This window comes from Lactuca serriola, chromosome 5 (genome assembly GCF_051521515.1).
Source record: "Lactuca serriola cultivar US96UC23 chromosome 5, Lser_US96UC23_V15, whole genome shotgun sequence".
Lineage (NCBI taxonomy): Eukaryota > Viridiplantae > Streptophyta > Magnoliopsida > Asterales > Asteraceae > Lactuca > Lactuca serriola.
The window spans coordinates 8,845,370-8,868,413 of NC_136412.1; the positions used below are offsets into that span (position 1 = coordinate 8,845,370).

Consider the following 23,044-nt stretch of genomic DNA (forward strand, 5'->3'; position numbering starts at 1 on the left):
CCCACCCTACCACATACCATGCATAATCACATACTGCACAAACCGGGCCACGCCCGCTATCCTGGGCCTCGCCCCTACCTCGGGCCTCGCCCGCTACAACGGCCTCACCGCTCCAGGCCCCGCCTGACTTCGAACCCCGCTCGGATACAAATCTGTTTCACTTAGGCCTCGCCTGTCACAGGGCCTCGCCCACAAACAAATAATAAAACATAAAAATATCATAACACATAAGCTAAACACATACGAAATGATCCTGTCCTAGGGCCTCGCCTATCCTGGGCCTCGCCCCTGCCCTACTACTGATGAGTCATGGAACCACGTCCATGCTCCTACTGATTGTGAGATACGGGCCTCGCTCCTGATCTGCTGCTAATGAGATGTGGAACACCATGCACACTCTACTATTGGTGAGTTACAGGACCTCGCCCACACTCACTTCCCTACCAGGCACATACAAGCATCACATAGACAACAAGTATAAACTATCACATAAACCATTCCTTGGGCACCCGCCCGCTACTACTGGACCTCGTCCTGAATATCATACTAGCATAATGTGCCTAGGGCTAACCCCCGGGTCTTTTACTTATAACTACATGGGCCGACATTGTGGCCTTACACCCATTCACACAAAGGGAAACTCACCTGCACTGGATGAACTTGCTAATGATCCCACTAGCTGCCGCCCGACAACTCTCTGAACTCCTGCTCCACTCGCTCCCCGAGCTACCAATGTCAATGCAACACTGAGTCTAACTGACCCCCGAAAGACAACCAAGTCAACTCTTGTCAAAGTCAAAGTCCTAGTCAAAGTCAACCTTCCAGGTGAACCCTACTCGCCGGGTCACCCTACTGACTCGCCGAGTTCATATGATCAGAGTCCTTCCATTTACGACTCGACTCGCCGAGTCAGTCCATGACTCATCGAGTCTACCGATTTCCGAGTCCTGACCTGTCCAACTCACCGAGTCTCCACTCGACTCACTGATTCGAGTCTCAACTCGAAGGTTTTGGGGTTTCGCAACCTGACTCGCCGAGTCCAAGAACAGACTCGTCGAGTCCAAGACAACCTTCAACAAACTCGCCGAGTTGTTCATCCAACTCGCCGAGTTCCTGCCCAACTTCATCCGACTCGAGGAGCTGTTCATCCCACTTGTTCGAGTTCCTTCAAATCTTCATGCTACTCGCCAAGTCCACTCAAAGGACTCACCGAGCCCATTCAGATCTCCACACATGCAGAGGACTTTTGAGTCATGCACGGACCCCAGACTGTAGATCTACCCTTCCCAAGCCTATTCCTCACGTAAAGTTGCAAACTTTACGTGTAGAGAAGGAGATCTAGGCAAAACACACCATAAACTAGGGTTTAAGGCAAAGAGGCTTCATAATCAACTCAAGGGCAGATACTTTATGCTTCTCAAGACTATAATATGCTTAGATCCGAAGTAGCAACTTCAGATCTGGCTTCTAACTTAAATGGATACCATCATGGCTAAAAAGCCCCAAAACTCACACATAGATCTAGGTGCAAAAGAGTCCAAGAACTAGTTTATTACCTCCAAATTTTCAGAAATATCTTCCCAATCCTAGATCTATAGCCCCTTTTTGCACCTCCAAGATCCTTCTTCCTTCTCCAAGCTTTAATGCACTCTTCAAGGCAACAAATGGCTCAATCAATGGATATGGCGGCTAGGGTTTGGTGTCCTGGGTTAGAGAGGCAGTAAAGGGACCCTAGGGAAGAGAATGAGGCGCTTAAATAGGCTCCAAGTCCCGAATTTAGGGTTTTCCTCGCACAAACCAGACTCGCCAAGTCTCCTTAGCCGACTCGCCGAGTCGATCACTTACTCTTCGACCCGGACCCCGCTCGGACTCGCCGAGTTTCTCCTTGGACTCTCCTAGTCGTCCTTTAAAATTAGAGTTTCCTTTCCTTTCTTGGCCTTCCTGACTTTAGGTGTTACACATAGACACGTCGATGTTTACAATATTTTACTTAGATATATTAGGAATGGTGGTTGAATACTTTTACTCGTTGCCTTTTGAAATAATGACTTAAAAGGGTAGTGTATTTTTCGATTTGTATACATTTAATCTCTGAGTTTTTTTTCGTCCACATTTACCCCTTCAACTTGTTAATTCGGTTCTTATGACCGACTACTGTAAGTTAGCCGGTAAAAAATGACTTAATAGGGTAATATATTTCTCACTTTGTACATATTTAGTCTTAATATTTTTGTACACATTTAGTCCTTAGTATTTTTTGTTGTAAAATAATTCATTTTTTTTTACTCATTCAGTACTGATGGATGATTTTTTTTATGTTTTTCTCATGCTATCTTACGTGGGACAATCATTAATGAGAAGTTTGAGGCTTTTGATGCTTATGTCAATCGCAATCTCGACTACTTGATAGCTTAGGTAATGTGTTTTGAACCTCATAACTTCTTTATACGATCTCAGATTTTAACGATCTTTATATCTATATGTTCTTAGTTTAGTCTACTACATCATTCATTTAGATTACTCTCGTTAAAAGTAATATATTTTTACGTACGATCTTTATATCCATACGTTTTTTTATGAATGTATGTATGAATGTTTTTCGTATAAAATCATAAGTAAAATGTATTGCATTTTAACGAGGGTAATCTTAACGAAAATTATAATATACTCAAAAAACGAAAAAGTTGATATAAAGACCGTTAAAATTTGATATCGTATTAAGAAGTTAAAATTTGTAATTGTACTTGTTTCTTGTCCTGTAGGGTCTTTCTAGTTACGACATTTATATATGTATATAGAGTTAGCAAAAATCGATCTGACACATAATCTAACCCGAACCCAACCCAAAATTCATAGGTTGGGTTGAGATTTTTTACCCATTTATGTTAAATGCGTCAACCCGTCTAACTTATTTAATTAAATAGGTTGAGTTGGGTAAAAATTATCAACCCATTTTCAGCCCTCTAACCCATTTAACTTTAATATATATTTAATTTAACAATTATTTAAATATTACCAAGTATTAATCTAAGTATTAATTTATAAATTACAATGTTGTATTCAAATTTATTTTTAAAAAATGCAATCCTAATTCCTATCTCTTTTTTTGCGCCAACAACACTTATAACTCTTCAAAATTATTTCGAAATTACATATCTTTAATGTTATTTGAACAATAAAAAGATTGTGCTTTTATTATACTTTCAAAGTTTATTTAATTTTGAAACTATTTTAAGTTGGGTATTCTTTAGTTAATTTATTTAATTTTTTATTTTAAATGGGTTAACTCAGGTTTAACCTATTTATTTAATAGGTTAGGTTGAGAATTATATAAACATGTCAATCCGATGACAACCCAAGTATTTGAAAGATTGGATTGGGTTGGAAATACCCATCCATTTAGATAAAAATGTTGGGTTGAGTTGAAATATTCAATCCAATTAATAAATGGATTGAACCCGAACCTAGCTTATGTCAATCAATTGTCAGCTTTATATGTGTATTTCGGTTACGAAAAAATTAGCAGCTAAATATGTTTGTTGTCAAACATATTGGTTACCGGTTTTATTGATATGGTTAGTGACATATTGATTTTTAACTTTTAATTAACTAAATTTATTCAATAAACATTAAGTTATGAGTTGCAAAGTTCCTTTAAGATGACAAAAATCGGTAATAATTAATATAGATGGAGTGACGAAATGGATATAATAATTTAATAATATAACATTTTATATATAAAATTAATGTCAACCATTACCAACCAAAATATGACAAGTGTTTCATAAAGTCATAGGCTAATCCACAACAATTAGGATCGTTTGAATTTGTGGGTGATGTCATACCCATGATGATAATAATGTTTGCAAGAAGTGTAAAATCCAAAACATTATATTATCTCAAGTAAAACGATTTGTCAGCACATCTAAAGTCATACGAGGGTCAAACGGCCATTTTCATGAATTATAGTGGCATCGAAAACAAAACCATCTGTTTAATTTTTTATAACATACATAATAAAGAGAAAAGCAACAGAAAAATAATTGTTTTCTTACAAAATGTGTCTTCGGCCTATATTTTCTTAAATTTAAGTTAAGTTAAAAAAGTTTCGTTCTATTATAATATGATCCAAATTACACTACACATCCATCCGATTAGAATAAATCACAAAATCTATCTTCTTTTAACAATCAAATAACTTTTTCGCACAAAGTTAAGAAACGACCATTTCGATCAGTTTGTTTAATGATCATGTTTTAGTGCTTTACCAACTTATAATATACGGTATATACTCACAAGATAGGATATAGTCTTGAATAATTTTAACAAAATTATCCGTACATCAGTTTTTTAAAAGATTAATTTAAAAGGTGACCCATTCAAACCATTAGTGGAAAGAAAATGGGTTTGAAATATGGTCTATTAATGATAATCTAATTCAAGAGTCACAACCAACAAAGGTCAAAACTTTCCCTCAACTCTCTATATAAGGCTACAATCGAGATTCCCACACATATATGTTCTTAAGTTTATTTTTCTTTAAATTTATGAAACCTTAGCTTTATATATAATACCACTTATCACACCCAGAACTAAGGGCTTTGCGACAAACCCTAACAATTCACTCTTCGCTTCATATATATATACATATGTGTCTTGAAAACATGAATTTTCAAGAAACATCCATGAATGATTTAGCTGATGAGCAAGAAGAAAGCAGCTGGACCTGTTACTTCGAGGAGTTTCTATGGCAAAATGATGAAGAAATGATCATGAGTTGTGATGATGAAACCCTAAATTCTCGAGTGCCTCATGTTGCTTCTTCTTTGGCTATCAACAAGATCCGAAATGATCATTATCAAGATAAGAAACTGAGATTCAAGAAGAGGAAAACCATTGGAGTAATGGTTGATGATTCTTTAGAAGATACCGCTAGTTCTCCTGTATGTAGTCCCAAGGTTAGACTTCATGCGTTTAATTATCTTTAATTCAACAATTTAATATCAACCATTAAAACTCATTAATGGGATTTAATGTAGTAATTCGACCCAAGATCAAAATGAAAGTGGCATATTGCAGGTTCACTGATATATCATTTGGGTTTTCAAGAATTAATTTACATATTCTCGGGTCTTTATATGGTTGTCACTTTATATACAAAGATCATTGACACATGTTTTGTTATTTCAAGAAGGTTGCTTATTTTGATCAAGTGAAAATCAAGAACAAAAGCAAGAACACTAAATTCGTAGACATCTCTGATCAGGTTAGTTAAAAGAATCCTGGCCTCCTCTGTCGTGTTACCCAAATGAAAAAAAAAAAAAAAAAAAAAAAAAAAAAAAACGTTATAATTTTTGACATTTTTGCTTTTTATAAAGAGTGATGCTCTTTTTCCATTTTCACAACATCTTGACTTAAAGAAATTACATATGATGGAACAAAAGGTTAATTAGTTGTTTGTAAATGTGGATTGGATTTTGTAGGAGAAGGTTGGGTTTTGTGAAGAAGGAAACAAGAGAAAGGTTAATCCAAATATGGAGTTGAAGAAACGTGGGCTTTGTTTAGTACCTTTATCTTCATTGGCCAACTATTTTTCTTGAATTTTTTTTCTTTGATGAACGGCTCTTTGAAAGTGGATCAATTTTTCAAGAGAAATCCAAAAATCTATATAATGAGATTGCTGAAATTTATCACTCCTGAAACAGTTTATCAGTGATAATGAACTCGAAACAAGTAGCAATTAATCCAAAACCATGTTGAAATATAATGTGCATTTTCATAATAAGCATGGGTTAATTTGCTTTTTAATTTTGCTTAATGTGCATATATATATGTAAACCATCGTCAAGAAAATTTGTTGCAAATCATCATTGGACGAATACATCTAACTTTGTAGTTCAATGTAATAATTACTCTAACATCTTACAAGTATGTTATTAAGTTTTTGACATTTTAGAAAAAAAATAAAAAATTAATCAAGACTATGAGAAAATAATAAAATTTAACATTCACATGATGATTTTGAGTATCACTTGAGATTTAACATTCTAATAAAGTTTGTCGAGTTCGAATCACATGAATTTCACTAATAAACTTATACAGTTTTCATTCTTAAACATTGTAAAACCAATTTTTAAACATTGTTTTTTTTATTGTACTAGGTCTACGTACAGTAAAAGGTATGATTCTTTCTACAAAAGCTCAAATTAAATAAAATAAAATAATATTTCCATGGTATCCTCAACTTAAAAATGTCAATATGATAAATGGCTTTTTGTATAAATATTTGAATATTTGCAATAAATCTTTGCCCCAATTTGTATATAGTTCAATGTTCTTTTTTATAAATTTGATGGTATTGAATTGTTGATTTATTCTCATCATCGGCAGATCCCATAATGGGATTAAAAGGATACAAAGTTCCTAAACTATAGGAAAAGAAAACGGATAAAGGAAAACGGATAAAGCTAATCTAATCTATCTAGCTCAACATGATAAAAGTTATCAAGAAACTTAAATTAAATTAAATATTATCTAATACTCCCCCTCAAGATGGAGCATGTAAATTAATGATGTCCATCTTGCCAAGTAGGTAGAGAAGATGTTGAGCTCCAAGTCCTTTAGTTAAAATGTCGGCCACTTGTTGTCTGCTGTCGATCTTCATAGGGATGATTTCTTTTGAAAGAACTCTTTCTCGAACAAAAAAACAATCCATCTCCACGTGTTTGGTGCATTCATGAAACACTGGATTATTTGCTATATGCCTAGCCGCCTGGTTATCACAAAACAAAGGAGTCGAGTCTTGTATGTTGACTTGAAGATCTTGAAGTAACCAACGAAGCCAAAGAATTTCACTCACAGTAGATGCCATGGCACGATATTCAGCCTCAGCCGATGAGCGAGAAACAACAGATTGCTTCTTAGTCTTCCACGAAACCGGTGCACCTCCAAACATTATGAAGTACCCAGTCCTCGAACGCCTAGTATAAGGACATCCCAACCAATCTGAATCACAAAAGGCTGTTAGACTGAGATCACCGCTTTTAGGCAAGAGGACACCTTGCCCCGCTGTTCCCTTTAAGTAACGCAAGACCCTTGTTAAAGCATCCAAGTGGTTTTGCCTTGGATCTGAAACAAACTGACTGAGGACATTAACTGAATAGGTAACATCAAAACTTTTCTCCTTTATCAAGCTTCAAATTTTGCTCAATGGGAAAAGAGCTTGGCTTGCATCCCAACATCCCACTGTCTTGAAGAATATCTATGACATACTTTCTTTGACTTAAAACTAACCCATCTTTCATTCGTGCCACTTCAATTCCAAGAAAGTATTTCAACTCTCCTAGATCTTTTATAGTAAAAGCTTCATGCAACAAGTCTTTTGTTCGTTGAATTTGTTGTAGATCATTCCCCACAAGGATAACATCATCAACATACACCAACAGAGCTAAATAAACACCATTTTTATTCCATAAGAACAAGGAGTGATCTGCTTTGGATTGCATAAAGTCAAGGCTAAGAAGAAACTTGGTAAGCTTATGGTACCAATTTCTTGAAGCTTGTTTGAGCCCATAAATAGACTTTTTAAGGCGACAGACCCGATCATCACCTTTAACTGAAAATCCCTCAGGAATCTTCATGTACACTGCTTCCTCCAAATCGTCGTGCAAAAAGGCATTGTTGACATCTAATTGGTGAATGAACCAGTTCTTCTTGACTGCCACTACTAAAAGTGTACGAACGGTGACAAGCTTCTCCACTGGAGCAAACGTATCATGATAGTCAACACCCTCCATTTGAGTAAAACCTTTCGCCACAAGTCTAGCTTTATACCTTTCCACAGTGCCATCGGGTTTGAATTTTATTTTATAGATCCATTTCGAATCTATGGCTCGTTTTCCTTCTGGCAACATCGTTATCTCTCATGTGTCATTTTGTTCAAGAGCCGTTACTTCATTTTTCATTGCAACACGCCATTTCTCATCCTTTGAAGCCTGACTAAAAGATGTTGGCTCACTATGTGAAGTAATGGCCACTAAAAAAGCTTTGTGATTGTGAGTAAAATTATTATAAGACACGAAATTGGAAATAAGGTGTACCGTAGAAGTTTCTTGATTGGAAACGGGTGCATCGTGACTGACGGAAGGGGGTAGCTTTACTTGAAAATCTTTAAATTTTGCAGGCTGAAATTTTGTGCGAGTGCTCCGAGTTCGATTTTCTGAATTTTGTGGTTCAACGAGGTCATCAAAATAAGGTTGATGGATTGGCTGTTCTGTTGGACTCGTGACAGGCTGAAACATTGGGCCATCATTATTCACTGGACCAGAATCATTTTCCACATCAGTTTGAGGTGGACTCCCAAAAACGGCGCTTGGGCTCTCGGTATTAATTGAATCACTAGCGGAAGTCTGATCACTTTAGGCTAAAAATTCAGTGGGCTCATTAATTGTTTCAGCGGACCCACCATCAAATATTTGGGTTTCATAATCGTGGGTCATGTCATCAAAAACCTTAGATGGAATTTCATCCAGCTCGTCATTTTCTACAATTATTTCTTTGAATGGGAATATACTTTCACAAAATATAACATCTCGGCTAATGACTATTTTCTTTTCTTTTATATCAAAAATTTTGTAACCTTTTGTTCCCGAGGGGTAGCCTAAGAAAATACCCGGTTTCCCTCTTTCTTCAAATTTATCACCTTTAGTGTTCATGTTTTTGTGATAAGTCAAACATCCAAAAATTTTCATGTGATCATATTTTGGTTTCTCGTTCCAAATTAATTCATAGGGAGTTTTGTTGTCTATTACCTTTGATGGGAGCCGATTGATTATGTAGGCTGCTGTCAAAATGCATTCTCCCCAAAATCTTTTTGGTATGCTTGCTTGAAAACGGATAGCTCTAGCTGTTTCAAGCAGATGACGATGTTTTCTCTCAACAACGCCATTTTGTTGAGGCGTGTGAGGGCATGAAGTCTCTAATAAAATCCCTTCTTTACTATAAAAATCGCGCATTAAATTTGAAGTAAATTCTCCGCCATTATCGCATCTAATTTTCTTAATGTTTTTCTCAAATTGATTCTTAACCATTTTATGAAAATCAATAAGACATTTACTTGCTTCGTTTTTGTGTTTTATGAGAAAAACCCATACTGCTCTACTATGATCATCAACAATTGTGAGAAAATAATTTGCCTTTGTGTAAGACGGTACACGATAACCACCCCATATGTCACAGTGTATAAGATCAAATGCAAATTTACTTTTATTATTGCTAACGGGAAATGGGTTTCTAATAAGTTTGGCTCTGGCACACGAATCACAAGTCTTATTGCAAAATTCAATTGAACTACTTTTAAGAAAATCAACATTTGAAAGCTTTCCCTTCGAGGCATGGCCTAACCTTTTGTGCCAAGTTCTTGTAGTTGTCGACATAGCTCGTCTATCTTTATTTGACCTCATCCGGTAAAGCCCCCCTTCCCGTCTACCCGCTCCAATCAAGTTCTTCTTGTAGAGGGCCTGCATGACACAAAAGTCGGGAAAAAAGGTTATAGCACATTGTAGGTCTTTTGTCATGCGACTTACTGAAAGTAAGTTGCATTTGAAATCCGGTACATAAAGAACTCCATCTAATTTTACTCCCCTGGGAGTATACTTTCACCTTTGCCTTTGACAGGAATGGAATCACCATTGGGTATGACCACTGGTGATTCAAAAGGAGTGTTGGTTTTATTTTTAAGAAGACTAGGAATATAAGCTATATGCTCAGTACAACCTGAATCGATGACCCAGTCCTCTTCATTACTTGATTTACCTGCCATGTTCGCACTTCGTACCGGAGTTTCTTTTTCGTCGTTTGCAAAATGGCGCACAAACATTTGATATTGCTCTTTTGTTAAATCTGGGATTGGGCTAGAGTCTGTATCTGCAAATGCAACCGTGGACTTCCCTTTTCAGTCTTCTTGTTGGGCCACCAGTCTGGGTAGCCCACCAGTTTAAAACAACCATCGCGTTTATGCCCTGAGCGATTACAATGAGTGCAATAATCGTTCTCCTTCTTCTCTTTCTGGATCTTCCAGTTGTTCTTCTGATTGAAAGTCGAATTTTTCCCTTGACTGGTCTTGAATGCTGCAGCCTCCGGCGCCGATCTGCTTTCACCGGAAATAGATCTCTGTCTCTCGTCCTCTGCAACCAGGTGGTACACCGCTCCCAAGGATGGAATCGGTTTGGTCGCTAGAATCTGGGTTCTAATTACGTTGAAATCAGAGTCGAGCCCCATCAGAAATTGATAAAGGCGCTCCTTTTCTTGGTACTCTAGCATCCTTTTCCCGTTTTCGCAGGTACAATTCTTGCAGGTGCACACCGGAAGTGGTAAGATCGACGACGCCTCATCCCATAAGGACCTCAGATTGGTGTAGTAAGTTGAGACAGTCGTTCCGTTTTGTCGAGTAGCGGATATTTTTTGTCTTAATTCGTACGCCCTTGGTGAGCTTTCTTTGCCAAATCTCTCGTGCAAATCCTTCCACATCTGTGAGGCAGTCGTAGAATATTTGACACTATCCCGTATCGTTTTCTCCATTGCGGTGGCGAGCCAGCCTTTCACCATGGCATCGCACCGCATCCTCGGCATGTATTCGGGAGTCCCCTTTTCTGGTTTTGCAAGAGTTCCATCAACAAACTCTATTTTGTTCTTTGCAAACAGGAAATTTTGCATCTCCTGTGCCCAATCGGCATAATTGGAATCTGTGAGGATGTCGTTGACATGTAGTTGTTTTGGTACGTCAGATGGATGCAAATAATAGGGAGAATTGTGATCGATGGGGTTGCTGGAGCTTCCTCCTTCTGTCTTCTTTTCGCCTGACATCGATTAAGATACAGGTGATGTTGTTTTGCTGTTTTGCTGTGTTTTAGAATTTCTTGAACCGCTCTGATACCATCATAAATTTGATGGTATTGAATTGTTGATTTATTCTCATCATCGGCAGATCCCATAATGGGATTAAAAGGATACAAAGTTCCTAAACTATAGGAAAAGAAAACGGATAAAGGAAAACGGATAAAGCTAATCTAATCTATCTAGCTCAACATGATAAAAGTTATCAAGAAACTTAAATTAAATTAAATATTATCTAATACTTTTTAATATTCTTATAGAAGAACAAGTATAGTTACTAAAATAAAATAAGGTATATTAAAAATGACAGTAAACATGGAGGGTTATAATTTATAATACCCGTCAATTCAAAACCAAAATATTGAATATTCCGTTTAATTCGAATTCTGACACATAATGAGTGAGAAATGAGGAGTAAAAGCAGCTCTGGTCGTGGCCATTCTTATAGAGACATGGACGGAAGCGAAGACCTTGAATCACCTGTATTAAATAAATCAATAAATATACATGACACACGACACACCCGGCATTTAATATAAGAAAGAAACAGGCATCCCATTCACATCTTTTACCATATTCAAATTTATTTTCTTAATCCTAATCCTAATCTATTAAATTCATCAGTGTCCTTTTGGTTCTGTGGGTTGGGTTCAACACTCTTTATTCACATTAACTTACATGAATCATGAATGTGCACATTAAATTGAACATGCCACTAAAACAGCCAAGGGAGTACACGACTACAACGGTGAGGATAACAAGGGTGAATTTTATTTTATTTTTTTCAAAGGGACGACAAAAATAGAGACTTGAATCACAATATCTTCTTAATGCTAGGACAAAAGAAGACGTAAAAATATTTTTTTGGTAAGTTATTTTTTCTCCAGGTGTTTCTCTATCAACTCGGGTATTATTTCATAAAAATCACCTACAAGTCCGCAACCTGCACTTGAAAAATAAATTATCATCAGTATTGCAAATTTACAATATAATAACAAACATAACTAGAAAAACATAATAACAGAAATAACTAAAAAATTGTAACAATGTAAATTTCAAAACAAAATTTTCATTTTTGTCACAACCATTTTCACATAAAAAGTTTTATAAAATATCCAATAATAGTTATCAAAACATATCGTATACCAATATCACAAAAATCAAATCCTCTCTCTATTGTGTACGAGTCATGCCGGCGCTTTTCCACGGTCCTCGCAAGTACCTGAAACACATAACACAACAACTGTAAACATAAATGCTTAGTGAGTTCCCCAAAATACCCATACACACATACGCTTTTCCAGGCCATACTCTACACGACTTTCCGGTCCATGTGTCTTAGGGGACTTCCGTCCCAATCCAAGTAGACCTTCCGGTCCTACTCGTATTGACCTTCCGGTCCATGACTCCCTGACCTTCCGGTCCACGTCATAATGCCTTCCGACCCATAGCATACATCTCACATACATAACGCATACAGAACATGCAACGCATAGCATACAAAACATGCAACTCATAGCATACAAGACCTTCCGGTCACACATAGGTACCTTCCCAGGTACAGTATAGTGAGAAGACTCACCTCTGATAACTCGGTAAGTCTCTGTCTCGGTAGAAACGTGATCTAGCCTCCGCCTAATCAGATATAGCAAATACTTCCATAAATATAACTATATTCCAACCTTTCTTATCATCCTTTGAAGGGTAAAAGACCATTTTACCCCTCTCCTGGTTCAAAGGCCTAACTGTTGACCAAACCCTAAAGTCAACAAAAGTCAACTGCCAAACTTTGACCCGACTCGTCGAGTGCACTTGGGCGACTCAGCGAGTCTACACGTGTCCACTGACTCTCATAGTCCTTCTCTTGGCACGTCGAGTCCTTCTCTTTACTCGACGAGTCACACCTGGCATGAATCGCAGGGCCACCCCAACTCAACTCACCGAGTCTTAAGAACAACTCGGCGAGTACCGCCTTGAACCCCAGTCCTCTAATCCCCTTCTGACTCACTGAGTTATTCCCCAACTCGGTGAGTCTACTCACAAAGCTATTCACGTGAAAACCTAACCCTACTCGTCGAGTCTCAAGAGCAACTCGGCGATTTCAAGCCATGCACCGGCTCTATTGACCTCCTGGGGTCAGATCTGTGCCCCTAAACCACAGATCTGCCCTCCCCAAGCACGAAAGTCACGTAAAGCTCGAAACTTGATGCTTATATATATACTTAAGGGCATCAAATGGTGATTTTTTTCCCAAAAATGGCAACCTAAGTCCAATCATCCCAAAATGACTCATAAAGCTTCATGGGTTAAAGTCTCTGGACCCCTTTGAGTCCAGATCCAAAGGACAAACTCGAGAGGGGACTAAATACTCTACATATTCTTCTTCTAAAGGATTTAAAAACCCTAACTCTATGAATTAACACCCAAAAATGGAGAAGGTCCAAAGGAATACCTTAATATGAAGCCTTTGATCTCTGAAGACACTAAATTTGCACTTCCTTCAGCCTTCTTTTGCCTTGGTCATCTTCTCCTTCAAATTTCACCAACAAATGATCAACAATGGCCTCTCTTCTCCCCACAAGTTGTTGGATAAGGTGTCTAAGTCCATAACTTATTTGGTATATACTTGACCCGACCCGGCATGGTCCATTTGGGTTGCATTTCATCCAAACTATTTATGGATAATTTTATGAGAGTTATACACATATGTTTATTAATATATTATAAGTTATAATATATTAATATGAAGTCATGTTATTTAATTAGTCTTAGTCTTAAATTAATTATGAATTAATTTAGAGATTAAAAGGAAGACTAATTAGATTGTGGGCTATTTACACATATGTTTATTAATATATTATAAGTTATAATATATTAATATGAAGTCATGTTATTTAATTAGTCTTAGTCTTAAATTAATTATGAATTAATTTAGAGATTAAAAGGAAGACTAATTAGATTGTGGGCTATTGGTTTTATATAGTGTGGGCTAACACTCATTTGTTAATGGGCTAGGCTTGTATGGAAGTCCATGGATGATCCATGGAGCTTTTAACCCATGGATCCTTGGAAAAGGAAATAGCCACTAGTGTCACTAGTGTGTTGCATGAAATGTGTGGGCTAACACTCATTTGTTATTAGGGTTTCACCCTAATCATGTACACTATAAGCATGCTTATGTTGCATGAAATAGCCACTAGTGTCACTAGTGTGTGTGCTTGTGTGTGGCTGATTTTATAGCGTGTATACACTCTCTCAAAGTTTTCCAAGAGTTTGTGGTGATTTGTGATTCCATTTGAGGCATTCACACTATTGGTGGTTGGCCCTCAAACTCCTTAAGAATCTAACTCATCAAAAAGGTATGTAATCTCATCTAATTCTTTTATGTTTAAAAGTACCCCATGCCATGTTAGATAGGTTATGAACCTTGGAAAATTATTATTTTGCATGTATTTAGACAAACATAGATCCAAGGTTTATTAGGGTTGCATGCACGCTTAGGAAGTGTTAGATTGCTCAAAACCCAACAGTGGTATCAAAGCCTAGGCTTGCTTGTTTGAATACTTGATGCAAATTGCTGAAAATCGAAGATTTTATGCTGTCTGCACAGCTGACTCGCCGAGTCCAAGGCAAAACTCATCCAACTTGGCGAGTTGGTTCATGCACTCGACGAGTTGGACCCCTAGACAGCATATCTTCGAGTTTTGGTGCTGGAATTGGTCTAGAATCATTACCTTAAACTGTTTTGGACTCATAAAACCTGTTTTTGATGTGGTAATGATGATGGTGGACCAATTTCAAAGTTATAATCAAAATTTCAATTTTATATGTGTTCATATGATTCTTGAAAGTGTTGATGTGGATGTTCATGTTCATATGAGTTTTGTTAGATCGTAGGAATTATTTGCAAATTGTTTGTTAGTTAATTCTTGATCTTAATGTGTTTTTAATGGAATTCTTAATTTGTCCTCAAGTTATGGAATTCCAAGAGGTTTTCTTTTAAATGTTTTTTTAAGAAGTTGTAGGTTACATTTTCTTGAAGAGTTTTTCCCATAAATGTTTTATGGACTCCATAACTTGTCCTCAAGTTATGGATTTCCAAGAGACTCTTCATTAAAAGTTTTAAACACTTAATTAAAACTCATAAGTTATGAATATCCAAAAGTTTATGAATTGTTCAAAACTTGCCCTCAAATTTTGGAATTTGTAAAGTCTCACACAAACTTTAATTCCACACCCTAGAAGTTTTAAAAGTTAAAATTCTACCCTTATACTATTATAAGATTAATGGTTAATTATTATATATATGTATAAGAACAAGTCGTTTTACCGTTAGTAGGCCTCATTCACGAAGCCGGTCTATAAGGTGGGTATAAGGTTGTTGCCTATAAAATGCCGACTTAATGGGTGTCCACTCTCACCCACCGCTTGCTTGATCGGTGGAGGGTCGTTAGCCGAACGGGTAGGACAATGACTTTAAATTCTCATTAAAAGTATGATGAATATTATAAAGTAACTAAATATTTTTTATTTAATTCCCAATCTTAGTTGCTTTAGGAAAAATGTGAATTTGGTGCTAGCCCATGGAATTCACACTTTGTACCTTACCAAGTCGTTAGTGGAGCGTGTGTGGTTAACCGGCACACTAACTTGGACTAGTAAGGATCACGAAGGGTGACTTAATGTTTGTCATAGATCAATGGAGTGTGTGTGGTTAACCGGCACATTGATTAGGTGATAATATTAAGGGTACCAAGTGAATTGGTATGGTTATTCACACCTTGTTTTGTGATCCTCGGCATCCCAGTCACAAAATTTGAGAGGGCACACTCGAGATTGAAACATGCCATTGAAAAGTTCAATGAATCTCAAAAGATCTAGGAATTTCAAATCCAATTAAAACCTAATAAATTATTTCGTTTTTCATGGTGGAAATTGGTGAATCGTCATTCGTCTACCTTCAAATATTTTGTAGCTTGGATTACGGCATCCCTCTTCCAAATTATAAAATATTGTGTTGGGTCCTAGCCTTAATATTTCATATTGGGTGTTATATTAAGGACTTAAAAATCAACTAACTTGATTTTCTCCCAAAATATGTCTGGTTCAGACAACTATGATCTTCCCAAATCTCTTGAAGATGGTGTCCCTCAACATCATGCTTCACTTCCTCCACCTCCTCCAATTATTCTCCCTCACCCACAAGTTCTTGAAAAATTTAAAGTCACTCAATCCCTATTGGCAAGCATAGTCTATGTGTGCTCACATCTTGGAGATAAAGTCACATATTGACAAGCCGGGAGAGTTGGGTGTCAAAGTCTCGTGAAGGTTGGATGTTCAATCACTTTCTTAGTAACATAGTGAGTCTGTTTGGGACTACTATGAGACAGACTATGACATGACCCTTAATGATGTTATCTATTTGCTTGGTGTTGTGGAATCAGAAATGATTTGGAACACTAGTAAAGCAAATTTGATTAAAAGAACAACTTCCCAAGTCTTAAATGGACATTGACAATGGTAGCATTGGATATCTAGAAAAAGATTTCTCTTCCCAATGGAAAGGGATCGGCCATAGTCAACTCGGTTGACCAAATGGTAAAGAGAAAGGCTAAGTCTGAGATAGTCTCATGTGCCATTACCAAAGGGTCTATATGTTTTATTGCCAAAGGCAGGGACACTGATTGCGAAGCTGCCATATTTACCTGAAAGATCATAAGATTGATCAAGTCAAAAAGTTTGACTCTACTTCAGTCCACTGACTAACTCTATTAAGTTTCTATTTGGAGATTCTTATTACATAATGTGAATGGGTCGCATGTTGATGTTTTTAAGAATCAAAGAAAAGATAGGAAGCTTAAAGTAAGTATATATTGATTCTGATTGCGAAGGTGGGTTTCGATCGCATGGTTCGGTAATCAGAATTTTGAGCTGTTGCTTAAGAGTTATAATATATTGCTTATGAATAGATAACAACAAGGTTTTCATGTGGATTGTAAGGATAAGTTTTTCCGCAAAGTTTTAAAATAAAAGAAAAAAAAGGTTTTAATTTTATTTATTTTAAAATATCCTTACAATGGCATCTGTGGAAAATTGTTGCTTATATGTTTCCAGTAATAGCAATATTAGAAAGTAGATTTGACTCCTTCATTTGTGGTAGTGTCTAAATTTACCGAATGAAGAAAGTTTTTCATCACCCAAGTTTCAATTGGACAAGAACTTGGAATCATACAAGTTGTATTGTATGATGAATGAGAATTTTCATCTTTGAAAATTAAGACTAATTCTTTGATCACATGTATATGTGAGTCAATTGAAGGACTAAGGAATTAGGTACACTGGGTGTGCGCTGGTCAAGGTCCACTACAAAGATTGATTTGTCATGATTTACTAAAGATTATGATTATACTTATGAGATTAAGTATAATTCTGTAACATTGGAAAGGTTACAATGTATGACAAAACAAATGAGAAGAATCAAATTAGGCAGAAAGATAAGAGTTTCTCAAATCTGAAAGGATGGGAGAGTACTTTAGTATCGTATTTCATGATCATCTTAATGATTATGAAACCATATTACAAATTCATACTCTAAGGACGTCTTAGTGCATTGTTATGGCTAAGAAGAGAGGTCATGAATTGTTGGATTGGTTAAAATCAAGAAGATGAGTCATACTTCTTTCCAAAACCATTCTTAGAGTCATACTCCAAGATTGTAACTTTGAGTGACATAAAGGAAGATTTATTAACACTAGTCAAATGTAAGAGTAAAATGTTTTCTACTCTTGTACATTTGAGATTGGTAAGTTGTGATGTCTTGGATGAGACAAAGACCAACTAAGACCAATTGTGTGAAGTGTTAGTCTTGATAAGAATCCGCACTATCCCTTGAATATTTGTTTTGTCAAGGAATGGTTCTTGACTGGGGAAACTTATATGTCAAGGGGACAGTGGGAGCCTTAAAGATCCTGAAAGAGTTTCAAGATTTAATCAAGAGTAAAACCTGTAATTTATCACTAGCACACGACTTAAGGTTTGCAACCTATCGTGTTGACATAATTCTTATTTCTGTACCTACTTCAAATAAGTTGAATTTGCATGTGAGTTATTAGAGTTCAACTTGGAAGCATTGGTAGGCATTGTGCTACCAAGGTGATAAGAAACTAAGACTGAACAAGTTTAATCCATGTAAGGCTGAATTTGTCACTAACCTTATCTTGTGATTATGGTTTTGACAAATTCACATGGATAGGAACTCATACACTATAAAATCTAAGTGTCATAAGGTTTCTCTCCGATTCATGAAAATGATGGTGAGGAAACACTTTCACTAAGTAGATTTTACGTAGATATCAATTGTGTTATTTGCATTTTCAAAAGTCGTTAGTGGAGCGCGTGTGGTTAACCGGCACACTAACATGGACTTATGAGAAATGGCAAATGCCTAAACAATTAAGACTATGATTACGGCATCCCTTTTCATAGTTCTTAAAATTGTTTAGACACACATGTGAGCTATCTAAGAAAGGGTGTATGAATCTAAATTTCAGAAGTCCAGCAGATTTCTGGAAATATGTCAGAGCTAGTGGGAGCATAAGTGTTATGTTGATAATCATCATGTTAGTGGGAGCATGATTATTATGTTTAGTGTTGCAAGTTAGCAATGTTAATTATAGAAAACAAAGTTTCAATTCGTGAAGTTGCAGGGGTTGAAAAATTGTTTTGCTATAATTAAGGGAGAGAAAATTATACTTCATTTCAATTCTAAAGCTTAGATTGAGATTTTGATCATCTTTAGTCAAGGATATATGTATGAATTTTATGTGTGAATGGTTCGACTTAAGGAAATTCTATATATATTGCGTTTTCAAAATTCGATTATGATTACGACATCCCTCTTCATAGTTAAATTTTGAAAACATGGCAAATAAAAAATATTGTAGAAAAAGACTGGTCTAGTATAATGTCTTTATGTCAAACATCATGAATCGTGTCCCATATGCTTCGGATATAGGATCGATTGCATGTGCTATAATATTCATCTTTTCTAAATTTTCCAAATGCTGAAGGCATTGAGAAGGGAAAAGTCTAGAACTGGATATGACTAAAGTGATTAAGCAATTGTCGAGGACAATCTGAGGTTTGCTAAAGATTGGTTGCTCAGGGAAAGTTGGAAGTATGATGTAAGTTGTCAGAAAGGACCATATTGACATATTCTGAAAAGAAGTAACTCTTGTTCGGAAGTGATAGTCAAAATGGGACTATGGAAATGTCTCCATAGGTGGAAGTTATTCAATCTATGTAAGATTAGAAAACCTTACTGCAAGAAGGATGTTCAAAGCAATGTACTTTGAATATAAGACTTCCGTTCCATAGAGGTTGACCTTCTTTGGAATACTCTGTAATGACTGGTGACAAGGTTTTGGTGACTTTGTGCATAATCATTACAAGAGGAACATTGCATAAAAGTTTAAAATCTAACATATTTTTTTTGGTAAATGATAGGAATCAGGGATTCTCACATTTACAATAAGGATTTAGGATTGTGAAATGAGTATCAATGGAATCATGTTCAATTGATCTACATCACAATGTAAGGATCATAGACAAACATAGTGTGTATACTTGGAGTATGGCATAACTATTGTTTAGAAAAACAAAGTGTACATGCTAGGAGCATGGGACGACTGTTGTTTTTTATTCAAGTCTTAAGTTGATTGTTTGAAACATTATACAATGAATAATGTGTAATCAATATGGTGATAAATAAAAGGTGGTTCTATTTATATTCAAAAGGGTTCTGAGACCATATTGGATTCGATTATTATTGTGTTTCACTTTGCATGTTTTGACTTCCAAAATAGCTAGGTTATTCTTTCCGAATGACTAAGTTATTTAAACACTCCACAGTCGTTCATATGTTGGAAGTAGGTATGAATCAAGACTGTCATGAATCGAGTTTGTAGATGGCTAAATGGGTTTATTCATAGCAATGGTTGCTACAACATTCATGAGTGCTCATAAGTTATGAGTATTGGAATAAACCCACGCTCACTTGTATCACTTCATGGAATTTATCTCGAGTGATCGTGAGACGGTAATATCATATAAATCTTCAAACCTAGAGATATGAGTTGTTACCTATGAGTTGGTTGTGCATTGATTGCATGTAAACGCATCAGTAACTTGATGTTATAAAACGTGCCTTTGTGTACAATTCAACAAGTTGTAGAACAAGCATATGAGTCGAAGTTTATCTGTTCCTTCTAGAAATAGAAGCGATATCTGGGCCCCTCGATGATTTTGTTGTGACCTATGTACCGGCCGGTCAGAACTAAATTGATGTGTTCGATTAAGTTCTTTGTCAAACAAATCGGAAATCGGGAAACAAACTGCTGGACAATAAGTACGACGTTGTTCCATGTATTTGTCCGGCTGATATCATGAGAACAGAGGATTATATGATCACTTATCTAAAATGGCGCTTCATAGTTCAACAGAGTTTTCGAGAGCTACGATTGCTGGTTGGTTCCTGAAGTAACATACGCAAAGATATTTATTAGACTTATCCAAGTGGGAGTCTGTTGGATAAGGTGTCTGAATCCATAACTTATTTGGTATATACTTGACCCGACCCGGCATGGTCCATTTGGGTTGCATTTCATCCAAACTATTTATGGATAATTTTATGAGAGTTATACACATATGTTTATTAATATATTATAAGTTATAATATATTAATATGAAGTCATGTTATTTAATTAGTCTTAGTCTTAAATTAATTATGAATTAATTTAGAGATTAAAAGGAAGACTAATTAGATTGTGGGCTATTGGTTTTATATAGTGTAGGCTAACACTCATTTGTTAATGGGCTAGGCTTGTATGGAAGTCCATGGATGATCCATGGAGCTTTTAACCCATGGATCCTTGGAAAAGGAAAGGTCATGGGTTATTAGGGTTTCACCCTAATCATGTACACTATATAAGCATGCTTATATTGCATGAAATAGCCACTAGTGTCACTAGTGTGTGTGCTTGTGTGTGGCCGATTTTATAGTGTGTATACACTCTCTCAAAGTTTTCCAAGAGTTTGTGGTGATTTGTGATTCCATTTGAGGCATTCACACTATTGGTGCTTGGCCCTTAAACTCCTTAAGAATCAAACTCATCAAAAAGGTATGTAATCTCATCTAATTCTTTTATGTTTAAAAGTACCCCATGCCATGTTAGATAGGTTATGAACATTGGAAAATTATTATTTTGCGTGTATTTAGACAAACATAGATCCAAGGTTTATTAGGGTTGCATGCACACTTAGGAAGTGTTAGATTGCTCAAAACCCAACACAAGCAATCTAGGACTCTCTCTGGGGTGTGGTAGCCGCAATGGACGGCCATAAGGGCCTTTAAATAGGTCTCAAACCCTTGAAATTAGGGTTTCATTAAACAACGTGGACTCACCGAGTCCACTCATGAACTCGCCGAGTCCAGCTGTGAATTAGCATCCAAGACCGCGACCATACTCGGTGAGTCTAGACGCCAACTCGCCGAGTTCCCCCACAAAACCCAAAAATAAAGGAACAAAATCTCATACCTGGAAATCCGAGTGTTACAATTCTCCCCCACTAGAATCAGACTTCACCCCCGAAGTCTCACTCTGCAAACAACTCCGGATGCTGCTCCCGCATCTCTTGCTCCGGTTCCCAAGTCAACTATGACCCTTTCCGATGCTGCCATTGGACCTGCACCAGTGGCACTTCCTTGTTCCTTAAAACCTTGATCTTCCGATCCCAGATCGCTACCATCTCTCAGCATAATTCAGGCTCGCATCTACCTGAATATCTTCTAATGGCACCACTGCCAACTCGTCGGCTATACACTTTCGCAACTGCGATACGTGGAAAGTGTCATGAATCTGACCCAACTCTACTGGCAACTCCAAGCGATAGGCTACCCTTCCTACCCTCACAATTACCCTGAATGGACCAATATATAGGGGGCCCAACTTGCCCCTCTTCCTGAATCAGATCACTCCTTTCCAAGGAGAGACCTTCAGGAGCACGAAGTCGCCGACCTGAAACTCAAGCTCGAACCGGCATCTGTCCGCTTAACTCTTCTGTCGACTCTGAGCGGTCAACAACCTCTGTCTATCCTGCTGGATCTGCTCTGTCGTCTGAAGCACAATCTCAGTGCTGCTCATCACACGCTGCCCTACTTCTCCCCAGGAAATGAGGGTTCGACACCTCCTCCCATCCAACAGCTCAAAGGGCGGCATGCCAATGCTCGAATGATGGCTTTTGTTATAAGAAAACCCCGCCAAGGGCAAATATGTGTCCCAACTCCCTCCAAAATCCAATACACATGCCCGAAGCATATCCTCAAGCGTCTGAATCGTCCTCTCACTCTGCCCGTCCATCTGTGGGTGGTATGCGGTACTGAAATGCAGTCTCGTACCCAACTCCTCGTGAAACTTCTTCCAAAATCTGGAAGTAAATCGCACATCTCGATCTGAAACAATCGAGATCGGAACTCCATGTCGCGATACCACCTCCCTCACATACAACTCTGCCAGCCTCTCAGCAGAAGACCTTTCACTGATAGCAAGAAAGTGGGCGCTCTTCGTCAACCTGTCCACAATCACCCAAATTGCATCGATACCCCTCGCGGTCCTTGGCAATTTGGTGATGAAATCCATGGTAATCTATTCCCATTTCCACTTGGGAATCTCTAATGGCTGCAGCTGACCATGTGGACGCTGTTGTTTGGCCTTAACCCTACGACAGGTCAAGCATCTCTCTACAAACCATGTGACATACCTCTTCATATAGGGCCACCAATATTCCCTTTTCAGGTCCAGATACATCGTAGTGGCCCCGGGATGGATCGAGAATTTCGATCGATGAGCCTCTTCCATCAAAATGGTACGTGTTCCGCCCACGGACGGTACCCATATCCAACCCTGAAAAGTCATAAGCCCCCGGCTATCGGTAACGAATTCTGATACCAGCCCGACAACTCGCTCTCTCTTCTGGCTTTCCGACCTCATAGCCTCAGCTTGGGCCCCACGGATAGCATCCAACACCGGGGTCATCACTGTCAATCTCAAACAAACATCCCGCAATGGGGTGCCCTCTGCCCTTCGGCTCAGAG

At 37.4% G+C, this 23,044-nt stretch overlaps 2 protein-coding genes across 3 annotated transcripts; one reads left to right on the forward strand and one right to left on the reverse strand.

The window, feature by feature from the left end:
- Positions 1-4,490: 4,490 nt before the first annotated feature.
- On the forward strand, positions 4,491-5,767 carry LOC145055789 (vascular-related unknown protein 1-like). Of its 2 annotated transcripts, none has more exons than XM_079004173.1 (3): positions 4,491-4,958; positions 5,192-5,266; positions 5,484-5,767. In XM_079004173.1, exons 1-3 carry the CDS (start codon positions 4,650-4,652, stop codon positions 5,598-5,600), a joined length of 501 nt encoding a protein of 166 aa, XP_078860299.1. In that variant the 5' UTR covers positions 4,491-4,649; the 3' UTR covers positions 5,601-5,767. The 2 variants fall into 2 exon arrangements, with proteins under 2 accessions (XP_078860299.1, XP_078860300.1); XM_079004174.1 differs by having other exon boundaries at positions 4,492-4,958; positions 5,195-5,266.
- A 4,127-nt stretch (positions 5,768-9,894) lies between these two features.
- On the reverse strand, positions 9,895-10,863 carry LOC145049321 (uncharacterized). Its single transcript, XM_078997747.1, has one exon. The coding sequence runs from the start codon at positions 10,861-10,863 to the stop codon at positions 9,895-9,897; it is 969 nt and encodes a 322-aa protein (XP_078853873.1).
- Positions 10,864-23,044: the final 12,181 nt, after the last annotated feature.